Source organism: Fulmarus glacialis, unplaced genomic scaffold (assembly GCF_000690835.1).
Source record: "Fulmarus glacialis isolate BGI_N327 unplaced genomic scaffold, ASM69083v1 scaffold17381, whole genome shotgun sequence".
NCBI classification, from domain to species: domain Eukaryota; kingdom Metazoa; phylum Chordata; class Aves; order Procellariiformes; family Procellariidae; genus Fulmarus; species Fulmarus glacialis.
The window spans coordinates 38,179-59,863 of NW_009192308.1; the positions used below are offsets into that span (position 1 = coordinate 38,179).

Here is a 21,685-nt window from a genome sequence, read left to right on the forward strand (position 1 = left end):
ACGCTTCCACATCAGTAATGTCTTGTAGTTAAGACTAACAATACATGAAGCAACAATCTTAATGCCTTTCAAAAGCAAATCCTAGCAAATAATTAAAAAAAAAATTAAAATTCTGTCAGTAACCATACAGTCCCCTAGATATCCTGAAATATGTTCTGCAACCCAAAGGAATAGCTCAATGCTACATGGTATAGCTTGGTATTTAGTCTCTGTAGGCTCAAGTAGCTGCAAACATTAGTTAAAAATAAAGAGTGGTTCTAAGTCACAGAAATCCACTTAGCAGAGTTTAGCTATTTCTTGCCTCCAGGACCATGCTGTGATAGACACCCTAGCATCCCAACTTTTAGAGAGGTTTATTTAGCTTGAGAAAGGCTGGCCAACTTAAAAGTCCAATCCAGAATAACCCCAATGATACAAATATTCTGAAGGAAGAGTTTCACCCTAATCAAGATAAAATTATGCAGAAATTAGCATTTACCAACAGTTTGAACAAGGTAAGAACAAGAGTTAAGCCAGTTCTGGAAAACATTCACAAAGAGGTAAAAAGTGCAGAAAGACTTGAGAGAAGAATGTAAAAAACAGTGAGAAAGGCCATGTCAAAGAGCTAAGCAAGAAATGCACTGTACAGATCCAAAGAAAAAGGACAAACAGCTCCAGTGTGACATACAGAATAGTAAGTTCACTGATATTGCAAGTTTTGGGACTGTTTCAATACATTGAAAGGCATTCTGGATTATAGGTGGTACTGAAAATACCTTGAATTTAAATTACTTTTGAAAGTGCAGAGGAATTGGCAGATGTTAACTTACCTGGGTACCTGGGGCAGATGTGGGTTACAGAATGAACGCTGCCTGTGCTGCAAGGAACTCGAACCCAATGACTTCCTTCTCTTTTGCAACGGGTGATCCGAAGAGGACCATACAGCAGTATTTTCATTTAGGACTTGGGATTGTTTCACACACTCTTCATTGAGCCAGCAGCTAGCTTCCAGCTGCTCTAGGTTCTGCTTGGCTTCCAGTAACTTCTGCTTCTTGACTATCCTTTCCAGCTGGAATTTGACCTTTTTCCGTCTTATGTTTCTTTCTGCCTTTTTTAAGGAGTATCTTCGCAAGAGCTCCAGCTGCACCAGTCTCTTCTTGTTCTGCTGTAGCAGGGAAGGGCAGATTTCCAGCCCGATGGTACTCTGCACCTCAGCCTCTGCATACAGCGTAGACTCTGTTTGCACCGCAAACTCCCTCTGCTGTTGCTGAAGGGCAGCCAGTCGTTTATTCTCATTTATAAGCCACTGCTGGTCTGTAAACAAAACAATGATTGAAAGAAAGTAAGAATCATAGGAAAAACATTGTTCGTTACTATCTTGTTTCTTAATTTAATCAGCCTTGAGAGCTCATTTGAGAACAGAATTTCTATGCATGTAGAGCAGAGTCTTGACAAACCATTTAGAGAAAAACGTATCATTGCTCTACTTTACTGATAACCGAAAGCCTCTCCATTGGGATAAGGACTCGGGTAATAACTGCAAGATATAAGCAGGAGCTTGGCTGATACAATTTGAGAAATTGAAATGCGTTCTACTTTTTGCTTACAAACAAGGTTTTTTATATAAAAAAATATTATACTCAAACGTCACCTCAATTTTGTTGTTAAAATACAGTGGAAGCATTAAAAGGCCTGAGTTCAATTCTGTGCACTTTTCAGACATAGGGTATATATTCACAGTAGTGAAGTATTAGCTTTTTACTGTGAAATATGCTACTACTTGTGCTTTAATTATTCTGAAGTCACAGATTAAATTTTGTATGTGCTAGGGAATGAATGTATGTGCACTGAGAGCAGTTAACAAGGGAACTAGAAGAGGAAGTTGTACAGAGCTAAACAGAGCTTCTGTGTTAATGCAGCAAACGGAATTTCATCCACACACTAATGAGCCTTTGCCTAATAAATTCCTACATTTTGAGTGAAAAAATAAGCACTTGTGCAATCTTAAAATGTTACTGACTTCTCATCACAGCATTTGAGTGTTTTACAATGATTCTAAACCAAACATTTCTCTTTGTGCCTTTTGCTCATATCCTTTCCTCCTTAACTTGACTGAACCAACAAAAACCACCTGCAAACTATTTTCTCTCACTTACCTAGGCATGCTGAAAATGAGGGAGCCCAGAGTCATGCTAAGGAACTTTGTTTAGCACAGGAAATGGCAATTTTTGTGCTCGCCCTTATTGGTGGCAAGTTCAATAAGCCTGAAGGCTAGACCTCTCTACGCCCCAGTCGGGATGTGCCTCATTTGCGGGGGCAGCTGCCAGCTCAGATGGGCATGCAGCCTTCAAAATGGGTTGGAGACAAGGCTACAAGAAAGCCACTGTATAGGTACCTGCCAGACAGTTCCATCCCATCAGATGGAAACTTCTGAAGCAACACAAACCCTGTGTGGCACCTGGCTGAGGTAAAGCAACAACCATAAATTTACTACCTGTTGCAACTACGGCTGCTCCAACAAGCACTTGCCAAAACAGCCTGATGGGAGCCCACGTATCTTGTACATGAGCACTTCAGCACGTAATGTGCTTGAAATAAATCAAATACTCTCATGGCAAGGACGCAGGTGAAGTCAACAAAATCTTTAGCTGTCAGGATGAACATAATTCAAAAAAGACAAGCTCATACCACCAGTCAATGCATATTTTTCGTAAAATCACTACTCTACTCCACAAAGAGAGTTAGCTTCTCTGCTTTTGTTAATGTCCCCCATATTTCGTAAATGTTAAATATGCTCAAAAACCAACTGATTAACCTAATTTGATAATAAAAATGTTACTTCTGCTTACACACTTAGCCTTCTCTAAATATTCAGAACCTGATCTTTGCAGTCAATGGGGAAGTAATAGAGAACACAGAACACCAGGTTGATTTGTTTTTAACCCTGGATGCAAGACTACTTTATTCCATGCAGGGGATGTTCTTAGAGGTTTTTCAGAGCGCACTGGCTTCAATCTGAGCTATGAGGAACTGTAACAATCAAAAGAACGGATTATTGAGATCACCACTACCAGATTGTGTCTGATGGCTTGGACATGTTCTCTTAACAAAGCCGAGTTTGTTCATTTTTATGCTACTATAAAAATATTCAGCTGTGCAAAGCAAACAAAAAAATATCCTTAGCTGAAAAAGCAATGTAAAAATTACAGGCAAGGTTCCTTGACAAGTAGAGCATTTCTCAAAGGACCAAAGATTTCAAAGCACTTCTGTGTTACTAGCAGCAACATTTTTTTGGCTGGGCTTACATTCAGTCCTTTACTGAATAAGCAACCTTTCGTTGCTTATTCAGGGGGTTAAGAATTAAGAGGCATTTAAGTCTGATGTGATGAAGGAGGGCTACCTGCAGCTCTGACAGCTGGGCTGCAAGAGAGGAATTTTGGGCTGCAGAAGTTTTCCTAATGTAAGAAATCATTAGTGCATGGCATTGTCAGCATCACTTACTTGATGACTACTGATGTTGTTAAACATACTTCGTTAGTGACCCTTACCACAATGAGTCTCCTGTCCTGTTTATGTTGGCAGCTCTGCACGTAGCACATGCACAGAAGTAGGAATTCTGACTCTATAATTACTTTATGGATAAAAGGGAAGCATTTTAGTCATTATTTTAGTTAATTTTTCTTAATAACATTTTTAACTTTCACATACAAAGCTTTTTTCTCAACTCTTTATTTCCAGATCTGTCCTCTTCAGCATCTTTCTAGCAAGCAGAATATTTGGCAGATAAGAGTTTCTCTGCAACAGAGCTGCAAGCTCTAAGATGCGAATTAATCTCTGCTCACAAACTTGCCTCTGCCAGGAGCTGAGACACAGAGGGCACAGAAAAGGTGGAGAACTTTGGTGGGTTGCCAAGTGAAGAATTGTATTTGGCTGGCAAAAAACTACCTGCCCGGCTAAGCTTTGCGTGAATACAGCAAAAACAGCAGAACTAGACGGCAGCAGAGAACAAGTCTACAGAGCCACAAAATAAAGATATTTTGGGGGAATTCTCCTGGTTCTCTGTACTATCTACATATCCTAAGTCCACTTCTGCTACATCCCATCCTCACAATTTCCTTTTAATCTCTTCATTGTGGCTGGCTTAATTAAAAGATAGCAGACTGCAGAAGTTTGGGTCTGAGAAGCTTCCAAAAATTCACAGAAGTTTTCTTCTTTCGGGAACCAATAGCAGGTTTTGCCAAGTGGGAATGGTGCCTTTGTAATAGGCATACTTTGCTTATCAAGAAACCTGGATCAAATCATTCATTAGAAGACAAACTAGAGAACACTATAACCTCCCAATTTCAGTGGTCAAAAACATCTCAAGGTTTAAAATGTTCCCAAATCAGTCTACAAACTTGTTAAGGGGCAGCCCAACCCCACCAAGACATCTTGCTGAATATGTCTGCCTGCACACAAAGCAGCACCTCTGGGGGCCAGGAGCCACTGACACTAAAAAGTACCTCTCCAAATATGTTGTGACTCCACCTTGTGACATTGCTATTTGCCATTCAAAATCTGATCACTGATCTAGCCTTTAGTACTCTTGCATAACACTGTAGAACTTCCTAGAAATAACTCCTATTTGAACCAAAGTATGCCTCTCTTTTTTTAATCCAGTTTTGGTTTAAAACAAATTCAAGCAGTGGAGAATGCAATACCACTAATTAATCATCTTTAAGGTATATAAAACCCACATCTTATTTTTAATCTTAATTTGTCACACTTCAGTTTTTACCACAGAATATCTTCATGTATTTTCTTCATACTATAAAAGGGTGGGGGTGTGTGGAAATATTGACTATATAAAAGCCAGTGAAACTCTCTTTCCCTTAACTGGGCCTGGGATTTTAGCTCTGAACTTCAGTGTCTCACCGACTTCTCAGATGTGTTTTCTTTGTTTTAATTGTTTAAAACTCACATAGCAACCACAGAAAATTCATTTTGAGCCGTGGTCTTATGCCATGATCCTATTTTTCCTAATGAGTGAAATTCATTAAAAGCACATGAAAATGGTCTATGTTGTTACACGCGACATCATCAATGAAACGCGTAGAGTACCTCAACTGACACACGTCGCTGTCTTGGAAGTGCTGTTTGGTTCCTCTAACTGTTGTTAGAGCAGTTTCCCCTGAAAGCTTATGGTAGGAACTACCACAGTCATCTCAATTTCAATCTCCCAGAACAACTCATTGGATGAAGCACAGGTATATCACAAGAAAAACTTAAAACACAATAGCAGACTTGGTTTACACTGCAACATGGTAGAGTTGCACTATAGATATGAGCAAAGCAAAGCTGCAGGAAGGCAGGACGGGGAACAGCTTGGGACACAAGCGGCTCAGTGCCACAGGGGAGTAGCATGCTGGTGCTGTCTCTCCCAGCAGTGACCTGCAGAGCTAATTAAACAGTGCTGCTGGTGCACTGCGAAGGAGGCCCTTTAGTCCTGTTAATCAAAGCTTAATAATTGTTCTCAAGGGAAAGGCAATTATAAGAGAAAACTATAATAAGCCATAATAAAAGTTCCACCCATAATATAAAGCATAACTAGGACAAAAACATCAAGAGGATGAAAGAATGCAATAATGGAAGGGAAGTGAGAGAGGGGAAGGAGGCAGGTACCCACTTTCTTGGATCAGCTGGTTGATTAGTGCTTGGTCATTTTCTAGTTCCTGCTCTGCTTTGATCTGTCCTCTCAGGATCTGCTGCTTTAAATCCTCAACATAGAGCTGCTGCCGTTGAATTTGTTTTCTATGGAAAGCTTCCTGGTCTCTCAGCTTCTGCTTGTACTCTTCATGCACAGCATCTATTTCTCTGCTGTTAGAAATGTTGACAGTGAATTTAAACCAGAAACGAATACCAAACATTTGTAATAAAACAAGTCATCTTACTAAAGAAAGGCAGACAACATTCAACATTCAAGATATTTTTTTGTTCAATAAGGGTGCATTATGACAAAAAGTCGTGATGGTAAAGTAGCTGTGTATATGCATGTCACAGCACGCTACAATCCTGTAAGTATCATAAATGCCACCAAACATGAAAGCTCTTGTGGTGAAGCAGAAAATTCCATCACCAGAAAGATAATAAATAGAATTTAACAGATATTGTCACTTTTCGTTTTTCTGTAGATCTTCCAAAAATGACATTGGGAAGGGGGGTTGTTTATATGTTATAAAATTTTATAACCACTATATAGGTTATTTGTCATCTAAGTGCTTCAAAGTGCTTTACAGAAATGACAAACATTCTTCTCTGTTTTCAGATGAAAAATCTCAAACCTAGAAAGGGTTACAGGCATTGTTGAGATTACACTGACAGTCTCTGGCAGTACCAAGGAAAGAACTTGATCACCCAATTTTCTGTTGGATGCAACAACTCTATTAGGTTACTGCTTCTATATTTGGACCAGAATTGTGATCAGAAAAGTGACTAACCTGTGAAAAAGTGCTGTACAGTCCCCTCCGAGATGTTTGGTTCCAAAATTTTACAGGCACACACACGCAGAGTAACAATCAAAATAGTATCTATTCTTAGCATGATCCATGATAATATTCAAAATACATTAACCCTCTGAAAGGAATATATATTCTACCTGCCCACACATTATCATCAGAAATTCTTAACGTTAAAGTTATATTATTTATAAAGGTGATATATGATCTTTGCCTGTTGTTTTATTTTTAAACACCACATTATTATATGTAACCTCAGAAAATTAAGTCTTTAATCCTTGAAAAAAAAATTTTAATACATTTTACTACTGAAGTAAATTATGTATTATGTATTTATTATACTTTTAAAGAGAGCAAAATTATCAAAACTCTAAAGAGTCCCTGAAGGTCAAAAGAAAACAAAAATATAATTTCAAAGGGAATGCTTTGGAAGCATCATCTTGTTTGTAAAATCATTACCAATACAAGGTCACCTGTATGAAAAGAGCATTTGACCTTTGCTACATAGGAATTAATTTGACATCTCTATTTAGAATTGTAAGCGTGTGTTCAAAGCAACCATTTCTAGAGCAACAACTTTGATTCTGCTAGATTAGCAGACAAAATAGATGAAACAATTAAGCAGCCAAAGTCTACAAATCTTCTGGAGCACCTTTACATGGAACATATATTTCACTTTCTTAAGAAGCAGTGGGAAAGCCTCACTATAAAAAAGCCTTAAGATTCTCAATAATTTACAATATTACTGTGATACTCTCTCGCTCACCTGAAGAAAACAGAATTCAGTTTGGTTTTAATGTTTATGTAAATGTAATGCTGGTGAGAATAACTGAAAAGGAACATCATCTGTTCAATTGTCTGTTATGATGCAAACAGTCAGAGTTCAAACTTTGCTACTGTCATCTGCTAAATGTTTTGTGTCTGTTTGGGACCCACAGGAACAAATTATAAGAATAAGCAGCTCCAAGATCTGTTTGTCCTTGGCTTGACTACAAAGATGCCAACAATCTGTGATTTGTAATTTTTTCCTCTTGGATAAACTTTAATTGATCCCTAGAAAATAGGAGTGGGATGCCTCATTTCTCATTCAGCTGAAGTAGGTTTGAATTGACACTTCTCTGCAGCACTGAAATGCTCGTATGGCCATTACAAATCTCCAGCTGTTCAGGTATTTGTAATGCCACCAACTACTGGGGGACAAACTCAGAGGTTAAAGCTAGACTGATAAACTAAAGAAGAATCACTTTTCAAACACAGTATTAAATCTGAAGGATCTCGTTTAGGAAAAGCTCCCATGGTTTTAATGATAACTCTGAGGGAGGCTTTCCCTGAATGTGACTTCCAGGTTATCTTCCATATTTTCCAAAGGAAATGTAATGGAGCAGCCATATAATCTGGAGGTTAAAGTACTGATCTGAGACAAAACCCCTCTGATTTTGGAGCAGTTATATCACCTCTGTGCTTTCACGTACTTAGGCTGCAAGGCCTTCGGGGCGAGGACTGCCTCTGGATGCCTATGCGCTAAACCTAACAGAGCCTTGATGTCAGCTGAAGCCTCTTCTTGCTGATAGGTTAAAACTAATAAACCTTAATAGCAATCGTAAATGTTAAGTCTCTGCGCATACTCTGATGATGGGGTAGTCTTTAACCTGTTTTGCTAACAGACATATAAAAGCTCCGATTCCCATGGTGGTAAGAAAGTTGAAAAATGTGCGTCTAAATTTGTTACTGCACCATTGCATGACCTTGGGCAAGTCACTTAGTCTGAGACACGTTGTGAAAGAAGCGAAGTACATTCATCCAAGAGGAGTGATGAGGATCCGTTAACATTACCAAATATCAGAAAGTCAAGTATCAGAAGAACTGATTTCTATTCATTTATCATTATTAGCACCAATCTGTATGAGATTGAGGAAACTGAGTAAGTCATTGCCAATAAGGCTGAAAAGCAGAGCATGATAGTAAAACAGTAGACAACGAATTCTTGTTCTGCAACTGTTTACTAAAAAATGTCTCATATTCTTCCTAACCATGACTTTTAGCTCTCAGCCACCCTTTCCATAAAATCGACCTATCAGAGCTCAAACTGTTTACAAACTGAAACCCAGAACATTTAAGTATATGAAACAACTCAGTGTTGCATTTCAATCCAAAGACCTCACAATGTTTGCAGAGGTGGTTAGGTAACATCTGTTTACAGCTGGGAGAGGGTCACAAGCTCTTCACATACTTTCCAATAATGCTGAAACCACCCCCCCCCCCCCCCCCCCCCCCCATAAAGTACCAGAGAATAAGCAATGCAAACAACGCACATGGAAGTGTGCTGTTTGCTGTTCTCAGCAGCACTAGCGTATTCCCTCATGTGTGCTCTGATGGCTTTTTGCTGAACTAACACAAAACTGTAAGATCCTTTCCAACACGCGTGTGTGTGTGCACACAGAGCAGAACACGGTGCAGGCCAAACTGATGTTATTAATCACAGCTCCATACTATGACTACACCCCAAAAAGGCAGAGTACAGAGGCATACCCACACTTCACTTTAAACCTTGGAAAAACAAACACGGCACAGCAATCATTACAGTATTATTAGTGCTTTTGTTCTGGTGATGTAGTTAGCTGGTACAATTCTCTCTCTCTAAGGTTAAAGTTTCTGTAATAAAATACTGTTGCTGAAGGTATATATATGAATTGCAGTTCTGCTGCTATTTCAGTGCCTCTTTGCTTCATCTCCTAATTTTTAATAGTATGAAACAAAAACCAGGCAGGGCAGTAAAGACAGGTCTGAATACAGAGATTGAACGTTGAACACCTTTTTATGAAGTTGCTTCTTAAAGATGGTTTTCTCAAGCGGAACAAAAACATAATGAAAATTCATGCAGAGCCACTTACATAATACAGGTATGCCAGAAGATGTTTTTCCTCTGGCCGTGAGACTACTGACTGTGAGAGCAAAATGACTGGCTGGTTTGGGTTTGGGATACAGATCTGTCTCTCACGGAAACTGCTGAAACCAAGAACATGAAGTAAGAATGCTCCCTTTCCACCTTCGAACATGCTATGTCACGTCAACACAGTCTTGCTGGTTTGTGGAAATAACACAACAAACTAAACTAAAAAATGAGGTCACAATCACCCAGAAAGAAAATAACAGATTCACACACACTTCATAACTAAATCACCTAACAGACAATTTAAAGAACAGTTTGTGTAATACATGTTTGAATGATTAAACTAAAAACAAATGTAAATCCAGTTAACATAAGAATTTAGCCATATTCTGTAATAGGTAGATGAGATCACTCATTTCTTTCATCTAAAACATCTTAAATGAGATGTACTGTTAAATTTAGACTTGAAATACAGGAATACTATGAGATATAGGAATCCAGCACAGACCAATTTCTGCTATTGCTTGTATTCCTGCCTTCCCACACAAGCAATCGGTATAGTTCTAGCACGAAATAATATAAGCTCAGGACAAACATAAGAGAAACAGCTTCATTTCTGAAGACATACACAAAATCTTGGTTTCACAGGACCGGCGTACTCTGGCATAAAGCATACAAAAAAAAGGAACCTTGCAGAGAATTTCATAAAAGCATGCATATTTCTAGGTGTACCAAATGCAGCAAGAAGTGTCAACAGTCACCCCTCCTCCAAGTAAACCTTTAAAAACAGCAAGTAAAATTACAACAACAAAAAGACACCAACCTTGAACTAAAGACAATCACAAATTACTGAGAAAATTTTCATATTATACCAATGCTGCCAGATTGGTTTTCCATCTCATTTTTCTCTCCACAAAGTTTGCATGACGCACGCTAAATGAACCATCTGTATATCCACAATTTTTCCAGCCTGTTTTGTCGTCAGCTCTCCGGGATCCTATTGTACAATTCTCCTCCCCTCTTCCCCAAACACTTCTACTGCTGATGCAGAGGCTGGCGGCTGCTACAGCATAATGCAGTTTTCAGTAACTATGGCAGCAATAGCTCTGTGGTGAGGCTGAATGCCTTCTGCAACAAAATCTGAAGGCTCAAATAGAGAAACTCAAGTGAGAATAATCACTTTTGCTAAAAGCTGAAATTGCCAATTTTCCCAAAGAAAACATCAGTCAAGTTAGCATCCCCATCCTTCTGTCTGCCTAGTGTTTAAGTCATGTTTTTCTTTTACAAATTATTTTTTCCAGGGGAAGAAGAGTTAATAATAAAGCAGAAAAAAAAGATGTTGGCAAGGCATTTTACACCCTTGCAAATCCCAGCACTGAGAGCAATCACAAGTCAGGGTTACAAGCCTATCCACTGACATACACCCACCCCCGCTCCGTCCTCCCCCTCCACCCGTGTCCAATCCGGGGTCCTTCCCGCAGGGCTCAGAGCATCACACAGCAGCAGGCACCATGCAGCTGCATGGGATTGTACATTTGCTTCTGCCTAGCACAGAGGCTCAAACCTCTCCCTTCTTCTCCCTAAAGCAAAGGGAAGAAAGATGAAGGAGATAGGAAGACCTTGTATTATCAACCTCCTACAGCTTCCTGAAGCAATGCCACTCACAATTCAGAGCAAAAGCTGGGGGGCAGGAGGTGGGAACCAGAAATCAGTCAAAACGGCCAGCAGAGTCAGAAACCTTTAGAAATAAGGGACCTTCGGAAATGTACACACAGAGTAACCCCCTTCATGGAAGTTACCATCAGGTGAAGTATCATTTGGATTTCTGATTAGCTGGTTTGCTTACAGAAAAAGCACATCTGTGCATTTTTTTTTTGTTGGGGTTTTTTTTTAGCCTTTCCATGCAAAACTTCATTTTTTCTTTGCCTAAGCCCCCAAAACAACAGTAAGGCAATGACTTATTTAAGGCAACCCTTTAAATACACTTCTAAAACAGACCTCTCTCTGGCAAGGAGTCACAGGCACAAGACACAGCCACACACTCCAGTAAAGGTTACCGCTACCTTGCTAAATTCCAGTTCAGCTGGAACTACAATCTATCACAGGTTTTCCCCTTACAATTTCAGTTACATATAGAATCAGTTAGTTCCCCTGCTAACCCATTACATGTGATTCTGCTGTAAGTTGTAGAGTTGCTGTAACTGACACAGTGCATTTCTCTGTGAAATGAAATATTTGAGGGATCTTTTAAGATATGCAAAAGATTTCTTTAACTTGTATTTGTAGAGCACTTTGAAATTCTCAAATTAAAGCTGTTATTAAGAACTCAGAGTATTATTTTTACAAATATTAGTTGGATATGTTAATTATACCACATTAGAATAATAATTGTGTTGTTTTCTCCAGCATCAGATGCCATACCTACGGGCACTGTTTCCTTTCCAGTTCAGTAGAATTTCACACATTCTTATAAGAAGATTATTTTTTTCTTTCCGGTTTAACAATGTTGTTATTTTCAAGAAAAGAGAGCTTAAACATGTTCCAAACAGCTAAAATTAATTCAGTGTACTGCTATACCACTGGACTCTAACGGAACAACTCCTGTTTTTTTTCAAACCAGCAAGAGATCAGGTTTTACATTTATATGTACGGCATTAAGGTAATGACAGGAGCAAGAACTTCATTATCTACTTATTTGTGGTGAAGCTATTCTATGATGATTGATGCCAGCCACAAGCCTTCTGTGTCTTTGCTGGCTGACAACAAACGTCGGAAATTTGAAGTGCTGGAGCTCTTCTGAGTAGAGTGTACGAGCAAGCAGCCACGTAAGAATACAACGAATCACACCTCTTCTCAAGGAAAGTTTCATGCCTGAAGTTTTAATATTTGGGTGCAATGGTAGAAATTTGTTTTCTCTCTCATTTCTCAAAATATTTTAACATACAATTAGAGGTTGAACTGGTAATTCAACTCATGAAAAGCAGATGAGAAAAATGTCCTCATATTGACAGCATGGGAGATAAGACTGTAAGTAATCATTACCATAATATATATGTTCATATGTTCTGAGATAAAAAATCCAGAAGAAAGCAAAGTACCATCAGTTCCTGATTAAAGAGCAGTTAAACCCATGGAAGTCCAAGAATTTCTGAATGATTTTTATGTGCAGCTGCTGTGCTTCTTTGCATGAATGAAGCATGTTCTATGCTAGGACTTCATTTTTGGACTCTTCCATAAAGCCGTTTTCTTCTCACCACAAGAGAACCACAAGAGAACACAATTTGTCCAAGGAATTTTCAATATAATAATGAGTATTCACAGTATCTACTACTGCATAAAATTTAATATATTTTAGGGTTCTTACATATTGTAAATTGGTGGCAGCTTCAGCGTAAACCTCACTCTAGTCATGGCTTTAAAATACAGGCTGCACAGCAACAGAGGTTCAAACCATTTGCACAAGATCGAGTATGAAGAAAGAACATGGTTGCAGAGACTTGCCTATAACTCAGCTGCATGTACAGATTCTTGTTTCAATATGATAAAATAAAATTAAAGCTTGAAGCCTAGTTTGCATCTCTTCTGGAGGAAATCAGTGTAGCACAGGAGAAAGACAAAGAGGGGCCAAAAAATTCAGCATGATTTAGACATATTAATATTCTTACCTTACTTCAGGAGAACATTTGTTTTCTTTACAGTTTCTACATTTTTGACTGTAAAAATAAAAATAGGAAATCATAAAGATGTTCAAAAGAAGGCAAGAAAACTTCACTGAAGCCTATTATACACAGAGATGTTGTTATAATTTTCAGTAGAGGAAGGTTCTAAGATGCAGATTGCTAGCAGCTGGGAAAGCATCAGGAACTATCAAGTGAGAGGGAAGAGGCAGAGGGGGAGAGAGACACACACACATAGCTTGCCCTGTTCTTATATTTTCCTCTAAGCATCTCTTTCTGACAGAGACAAGACCCTGCACTAGGTGGACTTTTTACTGATAAGCAAATAAGCACTCCCTGTAGTCCACTTAGTCCTATATTACTGTTTGCAAAGTACTTCAGACACACCTTTTAGGACTTGACATTGACTTTTCTTCACGAAAGCTGGACATTTGAGAGACCACATATATCTCGTTTTATCCTTGTATTATAGATCTTAGGCTAGATGTCTCAATTATAACCCCCCCCATGAGCAAAACTACTTGTCTGGACAGAAACACAGGCTTACTGGTTACTGTAAAGTAAGGCTGAGTGGATCAATTCAGTTTATCTTTGCCAAAAAACTATTCAAGAGGAAAAAAACACCACTGGATTATATAAGGTGAAAGACAACTAATATTAGAGATAGTTTATAGGTTATTCTTGTAAGAGATGGACATTCGTAAAAATCAAGCGAATGCAGTACCATAATGCTTTTCATTTTCGCTGAAGTAACCATTTGAAACACTCTAGGTAAGTATGAGGGTAATGTTAAGCAATGTAATATGCATAGTCCTGTCCAAGTGATTAAAAAATTGATCAACACAAACAAATCTGCTATCTGAACGTGGTCTAAAAAAATCAATCAGAAATGTTCTTCAGTTTTGTCAGGTTAAAAAAGGAAAAACCAACTGCAATTCTGTGCTAAACTGTTCACAATGCTTCGGGATTTCTGCAGGTTTTTCTAGGATCATCAACAAATTTCTGTGACAAAAGCTCCACCTCTGCTATTTATACCCATGTAAAGAGCAACTTGGTATCTACTTTCGAAGGTCATTAGACAAATCCTTATTTTTAAATTCTGTGTAATTTTTACAAAGAAAATAATAGCAGTGATGTGTAAAATGTACCTCAGTACAGAAACAAAACGAAATGCCATTTGGTATAGAAAGGTATCACTGCAGCAAACGAAAAAGCAAATGCAGAGATTAGATACATTAAAGAGAACACATAGAAACACACTATCCAAGGTGGAAAGCAAGCCACTTGACTAGAAGTATGAAGAGATGTTCAAAACAGAGATAACATTTTATGCTCATAAAAACAAGATGAGATACTTCCTCTAGAAAGAGATAAAAGATTCCCAGTATGTTACCACACCAAAAAAAAAAAACCACTCTAGCAAGAAGCAGAACTATAACAGATATGAATGAGAAGATGGCTGTTTCTTGCCTTTAACAGGTCAATTGAATGTGCCAGGCTGAGAGGAATTAAAAAAGAGAAAGAACCCAATTACATTTAATTCTGTGATATTCTGTTTTCAGTGTTATGAACTGAAACACAGGAGATATCTTAATTCATTTTCCTGATACATATTAATCAGTATCTTCATCACACCAATCCTCTCCCTTTCAGAAAGGCTCTGCCATGAAAAGCATACACTAGACACTGTGCGTATGAGCAGCTCTTCAACATTTTGGAAGCAGTCTATGCCTTATTTACCGCTCAGTTTTAAAAAAAGAGAGAATCACAATGGCTTTCTGAGATGAAGGGCTCAATGGAGACTAGAACTAAAGGGAATTTATGAACAAACCAACCTTCTGATTTCCACAACAAATTAGGAAGGAAACTGAATTGGTAATAATTACCTTGGCTAAATCATATCTAGAAAAGTCCATTCTGTGCACTGAAGTAAGAATATGACAAAAATTACAGATTAGCTCATAAATCAAAACAGCTATAATGCAGATGTGCAAGTGAACTGAATTAAGGCTGACAGTCTCATCTGAGGCATCTTCTTGATTGTGCATCAATATTCATCGTGCATCAATAAATAATTTTTCAGGTTTGTTGCTTGGATACCATAACACTGTATATTAGTCAGTCGGTCAATGCATTTTTATTTGATCAGTTGAAAACGTGATGGAACCTATTCTATATACAACTTAGTTTTGTCTTAACCAAGTCCTGGTTTCAGACATCATCCCACATGAGAAATTGTTTGTTTGTTTGAAACTTACTTGTCAAGAGAAGAAAGGATATAGTGAGGAGAATGGGTGCAACTTCCATCCAAGTTGAGCCAGTCCAAAGCTCCACAATTCAGAACGGGTGGGGCTTCATTAATCTACAAAACACACAACATGAGAACAGGAAGAAAAAAAAATCATAGCAACCCAGAAACTTCCAAGTTACCATTAATACCGCCGTTGCTGACTATCGTGTGCAATGCTGCATAATACCTCCCATGTGAGTTTATAATCTCACTTACACTTCTGCTTAGTCTTTGAGAATTTGCAAAATTGCTAAGTATTTGTTACTAAGTACACCTCTTCTTGTAGCTCTGTTTTAATGTACTGCATGTTTCATTAATCAAGAAATTAAGAATGAAAACAAATGAAAGTTAAGCCCTTTATCTCAACTACAGAAGTGAGTACAAAAGGACAGTTGAGTGGAAAGTATAAAATGCTACTGTATGAAAATCCATTTTAAAAGGTAGATTTTGGCCAATATCTGTTGGTAATACGGTTATGTCTTAAACCAGAAAATTTACATTCTTAATTTAGGGTTTTTAGTTATATATGCCAGTCATTTCAAGAATTATTTAATTTTTTTGAAACTTTATTGAACCAGCTGACCAAATAATATCTTGCAGTAGTTAGTTCCTGAGATTAACATACCAAGAAATATTTTATCTATTTCTGATGTATGTAACAATTAAGTGCTTTCAGATTCAACAATACTCAAGCACTTAATCCCATAAATTTTCCATTTCTTCTACTATACCTCATTCGGGATGGTGAAATGACAGAGAAAGAAGATAATTCAGAAAATTATCAAATATGGAAAGATTCTTAACTGGTCTTTTCACTGCGGCATTCTGCCTTTCTGTTTCAATCCTACTGTAGTCATGACTAGAAATAGGAAACACTAAATTATTCAAGGGATCTGCATCAAAGAAGTGCTAGTGTCCTCCCACAAAAGATTTAGTGTCATTACAGACCATTAGATGAAGGAAATGAAGCAAGTGAATACAATGATGTGAAGAAATATTATCTATTCAGGCTTGCTTTTAAGAGGGAAAATAATTAGGAAAATCAATGAAGAATAAGGAGAGAAAAATACACTTTTAGAACTTACTGATCTTCTCTGTCTTAAGATAGCAGCTTCTGCTGGGTGATTGAATCTAAACTTATGAGACTTGCCAAGGACAACAAGGGCCCCTGTGAACAAAAATTAATTAGAAATCTAGAGAGACATAACTCATCAAACAGATCAAACAGTTGGTCCCTAGAGTGTTAGCAGCTTCTTAACTGCAGTATACCTATTACAGCACATACAAACTACTACAGAATAGTATGTTAAAACCCACAATATTCTGACCAACAGCTTTCTGACCATCACAGAGCAGGGAACTATTTTTAAAATTTGCCACTATGGAACAGCAGAGTTATCATTCTGTAATGACAGCATCCAAGCAAACTGATCTTGGAGATCTCTGCAAACTCAACATAACAGTAAATTCCCTGTTCATATTAAAGACCAGCATGACTTCATATCAAAAACATAACCAACCCACTGCTGGAAACTTGTTTTTACACTATCTTTTTAAGAATCCAGATCACTGCAAGTTCCCAGAAACTGGATTGTTTTTTTTATTTTAAACAACCTGAAAATATGGGAGCCTGATCCATTTCATCTGAGCTCATTCACCATAGCCTATGACTCAGTGGCTAGTACTCTCCACCTAAACATACCATGAAAAAGTTGAAGATCATTTCAACCATATTACATAATTGCCAAAAAACAGTGGTCAGCTGGCTTAGAGCCGGTCTCCACTACTTTCCACAACAGTGCCTCTGACTACAGGTCTTCCCTTTTCAGAAGGCTACAGACTACTGCTGCCCAAAGGGGTCTTAATATTGTCACCTATGTCTTCATTTTGCTTTCTGTGGGGTACTTAATTTATTTGTCCCAGTCTGGAAGCTCTAGCCAGGGATCAAACCTTGTGGTGCTAGGCGGCAGTAGGAGACTGAGAGATGCATTTCTTGGATCTGCATGAGTTCCATAAATCCTTGTCTCTAAACTCCAGAGGTAAGTTGATTATAATGCAGCATTCACAGAAAAAGGAAGCCTTACCTTGTGACAGACGACATGCTCCAGTGACTTCACATCCATTGACAGTGCAGTGTGCGCCCTGAACTGGTCGCAGTGTCACAATCCCACAGTTGTTGTCTATCATACAATGATCCCTTTCAATCCATCGTCCCTGCAAAACTACAATGTATAGATTTGTTTTATCTCACCTGTTGAAGGGGTAGGGTTTGCATTATTTTCCTCAGAATGAAATACCACGCACTGTTTGACACTATGACTGCATACTTCATACCTCAGAGAACTATGTCATGTGCAGAACAAGGAGATTAAATTGTCGTCTTTGATTGCTACCCAATCACACAAAAAACTTACTTGATTGAAAATAGCGAGATTGCTCTTTTAAAGTATTTCTGGTTCTGGAAAACTATACACTACTTTCTGATTTGTGAGCTGATGTGCATATTCTATTGTGCTGAATTTTCTTATTGCTATTATGGCATTTCATGTTTATATTTTACTAACCTACTGGCAGAAAATAATCAAACTTTACCAAACTTAGCAGAACTAACCAAAAGCGAGATTCCACAAAGTTTCCAATTTCAGTATAAAGTTTCAACTCTCTAACATAATTTGTAGCTCTTGAGATTGACTGTTAAAATTAAGAGCAGAAATGAAATTAAATAAAAAATATTCTGAATAATTTGGATTTTATATCTAAAATACTCTGCCCAAGTAGAGTTGAAAAGCATTTTCAATGTCTCATGATCACTTGGTTCCACTAGTTTAGGATAGAACATACCAAGATTTGGATGTTGGATGAAGATATTTTTAAACTCTAGTGTAGCATTTCACAAGCGGAGAGAAAATTCTGAAGAGATCTCAGTTAGGTCAAGACCATTGACTTTTTGACCTCTTAAACAAAAACGAAAAATAACTGACAGATTTTAGCCAGCTTAAACAATTATTCTCTTCCACTTATGTTCTTCTATAAAGAAAGCTGACAAACAGAAAAATTACCTAGCTATTACACATGACAAATACAAACCTCTTGGTTTGACCTGACCATATCATAAAATAATTTGTAATATCATTCTCTTACCAATGTCTTGATCTTCATCTGAATCACTTCTTCCAATTTTGGTTGTTCCTTCCTAAAACAAGAAAAAAAATGTATTTAAAAGTCAGTTACTGAAAGTGGATTATATATAATAATTTAAAAAGCTTTGGTACAGCATCTTAGCAAATACCTGAAATAAATCACCTCCGAATGACAGAATTGTTTAGAGCAAACTCTCTCTACTACTTTGTAATACTTCAGCCTGCTGTCTCCCATAGCGATGCAATTACTTCTTGTCCTGCAGCTATGTCAGCTTCTCCTATTACGACTCCAGTCGATGAAGTAACCCTCAGTGGATGATTTTTGGACTGTGCTTGAGACAAATATTTTGAATATGAACACTTTTGAATATGTTCTGATGCTTGGAACTTTTACAGTGGGACTCGTTTGCAGAAATGAGATAATTCTTTTTATAAATATCCATGCAGGAAGAAAGAAGCTGCAAAATGACTATTCATTTAACTAGGCTTTTCAGATATAAAAGTAACAGAATTCCTATTTCGTAAGGGAACTTTGTCATAGATTATAAATTCTTCAAACTAACTGCTAAAGGAGAACTTTTTTCCAAAACTTAAATGACATTTATAAAAAGTCTTCTTGGTGATTATGGTATATGGGCAAGTTCCCAAACTTGAAGATTCAATAACTTCAAAGAACTGCCTAGAAACAAAAGTCTCCAGAACAAGCAGACTCAAACCATATTATGGGCCAGTGATGGAAGGGAGACAGTATTCTTATGGTACAGCGCAAATATCAATAAAACAAAGTCATTTAATCAATACTAAGAGAAAAAATTACCAAAAAAAGCAATTAATTTACCACCTGTCTAGTATGTTCCATTACTGGTTCTATCTTTTTCCTTAGGAAAACAAAGCAAGATCATTTCCCAGCTCCGAAGAGACACTACGCTTGATTATTGTAAACTGATTAGTGAATGTGCTCTAAAATGACTTTAGTGGCAACTCTTTCAGTCATATTAAAATTAATTACGGTCATTAAACTACTTCATTTTTGTATTCTAATTAGAAGAAATTGAATATGGTTTCTGCTCCAAGCATATTATAACCTAGATTTAAAGATGAAGCAAGATGTAGTAATCGGAAGCCTGAAGACTGGGAAAAGGGAAGCTGTGCGTTACTGTAAGATGATGCAGTTACGGGCAATTATGGATAAATCACAGTGGTTTTGTGCATTGGAGGGAAAGGGAATGATTATTATTCAGTTCCTCACAGAGCTCAGCCATCTGAACCAACTAACAGAGCCCTCTGCTACAAGCCCTGCTGAGATGCCCTTGCTGGTGAGGCTGAAAGCTGGATTGTGCCCAGTGCCCCTGCTTTGGAATAATTATCAAGTTACATGTCAGCTTAACGTTCCGTGGACTCAACCACAAAACGTCCACCCGGCTTGGCCATAACTTGTAGAAAACTTATGATCCATATGGCTTTTGACTCACCTCACATAATCAAGTGAGTTAGCAACATGTATTTTGTACAAAGAGAAGTAAACCAACTCCTAAAAGACCTCTTTACCACAATTATCTTCTTGACTAAACAAATAAATAGTTATTGCAATTCCAAAAGAAACTTTTTTCCCCAATGTGCTGAAATAACTCTCTGGTAATACAATTCAATTCAGAAAAGTATATTACAGCAGTATTGGCTCACGAAATTCACAATAGTATCCCAGTTAGTGGAGTGATTCTGGGTGAGTTTAAGTACAACTAAAAATTGCAGCTGAGAGCAAGGGTACAGATATGATACAAGCAAACTAACTCAACTTAAAGAAGAAAATACAACAAAAATAGCCATAACCTAAGCCCATGTCGATTTCATTTTTTCAAATGCTATTACTGAGCTAATAATTTAAATATTTATACTCTTTCCTAATTTAATATTGAGCATTCTACCTGAAAAAGTGAAAGACAGATGATTAAGATGAAATGATCGCACAACTTCACCTTAACATATCGAGGTACATCTTCGTATCTGTTGAAGTGCTTTTACATTGTTACCCTCTTCTGGCAGTGTTCCCTGGCTAAGGGTAGAATTCCCAAGGTGCATTATAGAACCATAAAGAGCGAGATTGCTTTCCCCCTTCAGTTTTGGGAGTACTCCAACTTTCAAAAAAGTTTGTGAAGTACATCTTTTTCTAAAACAATATAAACAAATCCCATATTTTTAAGCTACGCAAAAAGATCAGTTAAATTATAGGGAAAACATATATTTTTTGTTAATGAAAGCCAGAGAAAGAGAACAGAACCTAAGAAAGCAAGGATCTTTAAGCATAGGCACAGCATTGATTAGTGCAATTAACACTACGGAATATTAAGAGACTAAAAGAGTAACACAATGTTTATTCTACGTGATCTGAAAACTGCTGCCATGACCTCTCTCTAGGAGTACAAAGTAAAGTGCTGTTACATGTTGAAGCCCTAATATGTAAGGAACTGCTAATGTTTTACCTTCTTGCTGTTCAGATGAAGGTAATAGACACCAGAGTCTAAAATGCAAAGCACAAAGAAAAGAAAAGGCAGCATCTAGGAGCAAAGAAAGAGGGGACAAAGATGTTAGTGTGACAGAGAGACACCAATGACTTCAGAAGGTGACCCTTAAAAGTAAGTTTTGCCATTAAAATGGATATCTTTAAATTACTTCAGGTATTGTCAAAATTAGTATGTGAAAATATTTGCTGTTTCGAAAATGGCACATAATGGAAAAACATTTAAGTAGTAGCAATTACTTTTAATAAATATTTAATGTTAATGTAGGATTGAGTAGTTCAAGTTGCATATTGATCAGCACTGGACATTATTACTTGGTCCCTAATTATTACCTGGTACAATTTCTTTGTGCTGGCATGAGAAAAATTAGTAAGGTTTCTCTTTCAACGTGATAAAGAACAGCATGATTTCTGTTTCAAATATTTGTTGCAGCTTTTTAACAGGAAAAAAAACATCCTGTGTCCCTAAACTATATGAAGTAGCACAAAACCTAGATTTGGATTAACAGATTTCATTAGTAGACAGATACATGATTTTCAACCATATTTAACACATTTTTTGCTAATGAGTGCACCTCTGTAGAGGTGCCCATCCATCATTCCTTTTACGTTAAACAGCATCAATATTTCAGTAATTTCCATTCATTTACACAACATTAAAAAGTTAAAGTCCAGCTTACCACTGATTTAATTAAAA

At 37.4% G+C, this 21,685-nt stretch overlaps 1 protein-coding gene across 1 annotated transcript in view; it reads right to left on the reverse strand.

Annotated features, from left to right (window-relative positions):
• The window catches only part of STARD9 (StAR-related lipid transfer (START) domain containing 9), a gene marked incomplete at its 5' end in the record, with an annotated part of 60,820 nt that overhangs the window by 19,566 nt on the left and 19,569 nt on the right, over window positions 1–21,685 (reverse strand). Inside the window, 7 exons of the mRNA XM_009587033.1 lie at window positions 810–1,293; window positions 5,645–5,835; window positions 13,029–13,076; window positions 15,299–15,402; window positions 16,416–16,498; window positions 17,415–17,552; window positions 18,472–18,523. Of these exons, the coding sequence (XP_009585328.1) occupies window positions 810–1,293; window positions 5,645–5,835; window positions 13,029–13,076; window positions 15,299–15,402; window positions 16,416–16,498; window positions 17,415–17,552; window positions 18,472–18,523 (1,100 nt within the window). The remainder of the gene's footprint in view (window positions 1–809; window positions 1,294–5,644; window positions 5,836–13,028; window positions 13,077–15,298; window positions 15,403–16,415; window positions 16,499–17,414; window positions 17,553–18,471; window positions 18,524–21,685) is intronic.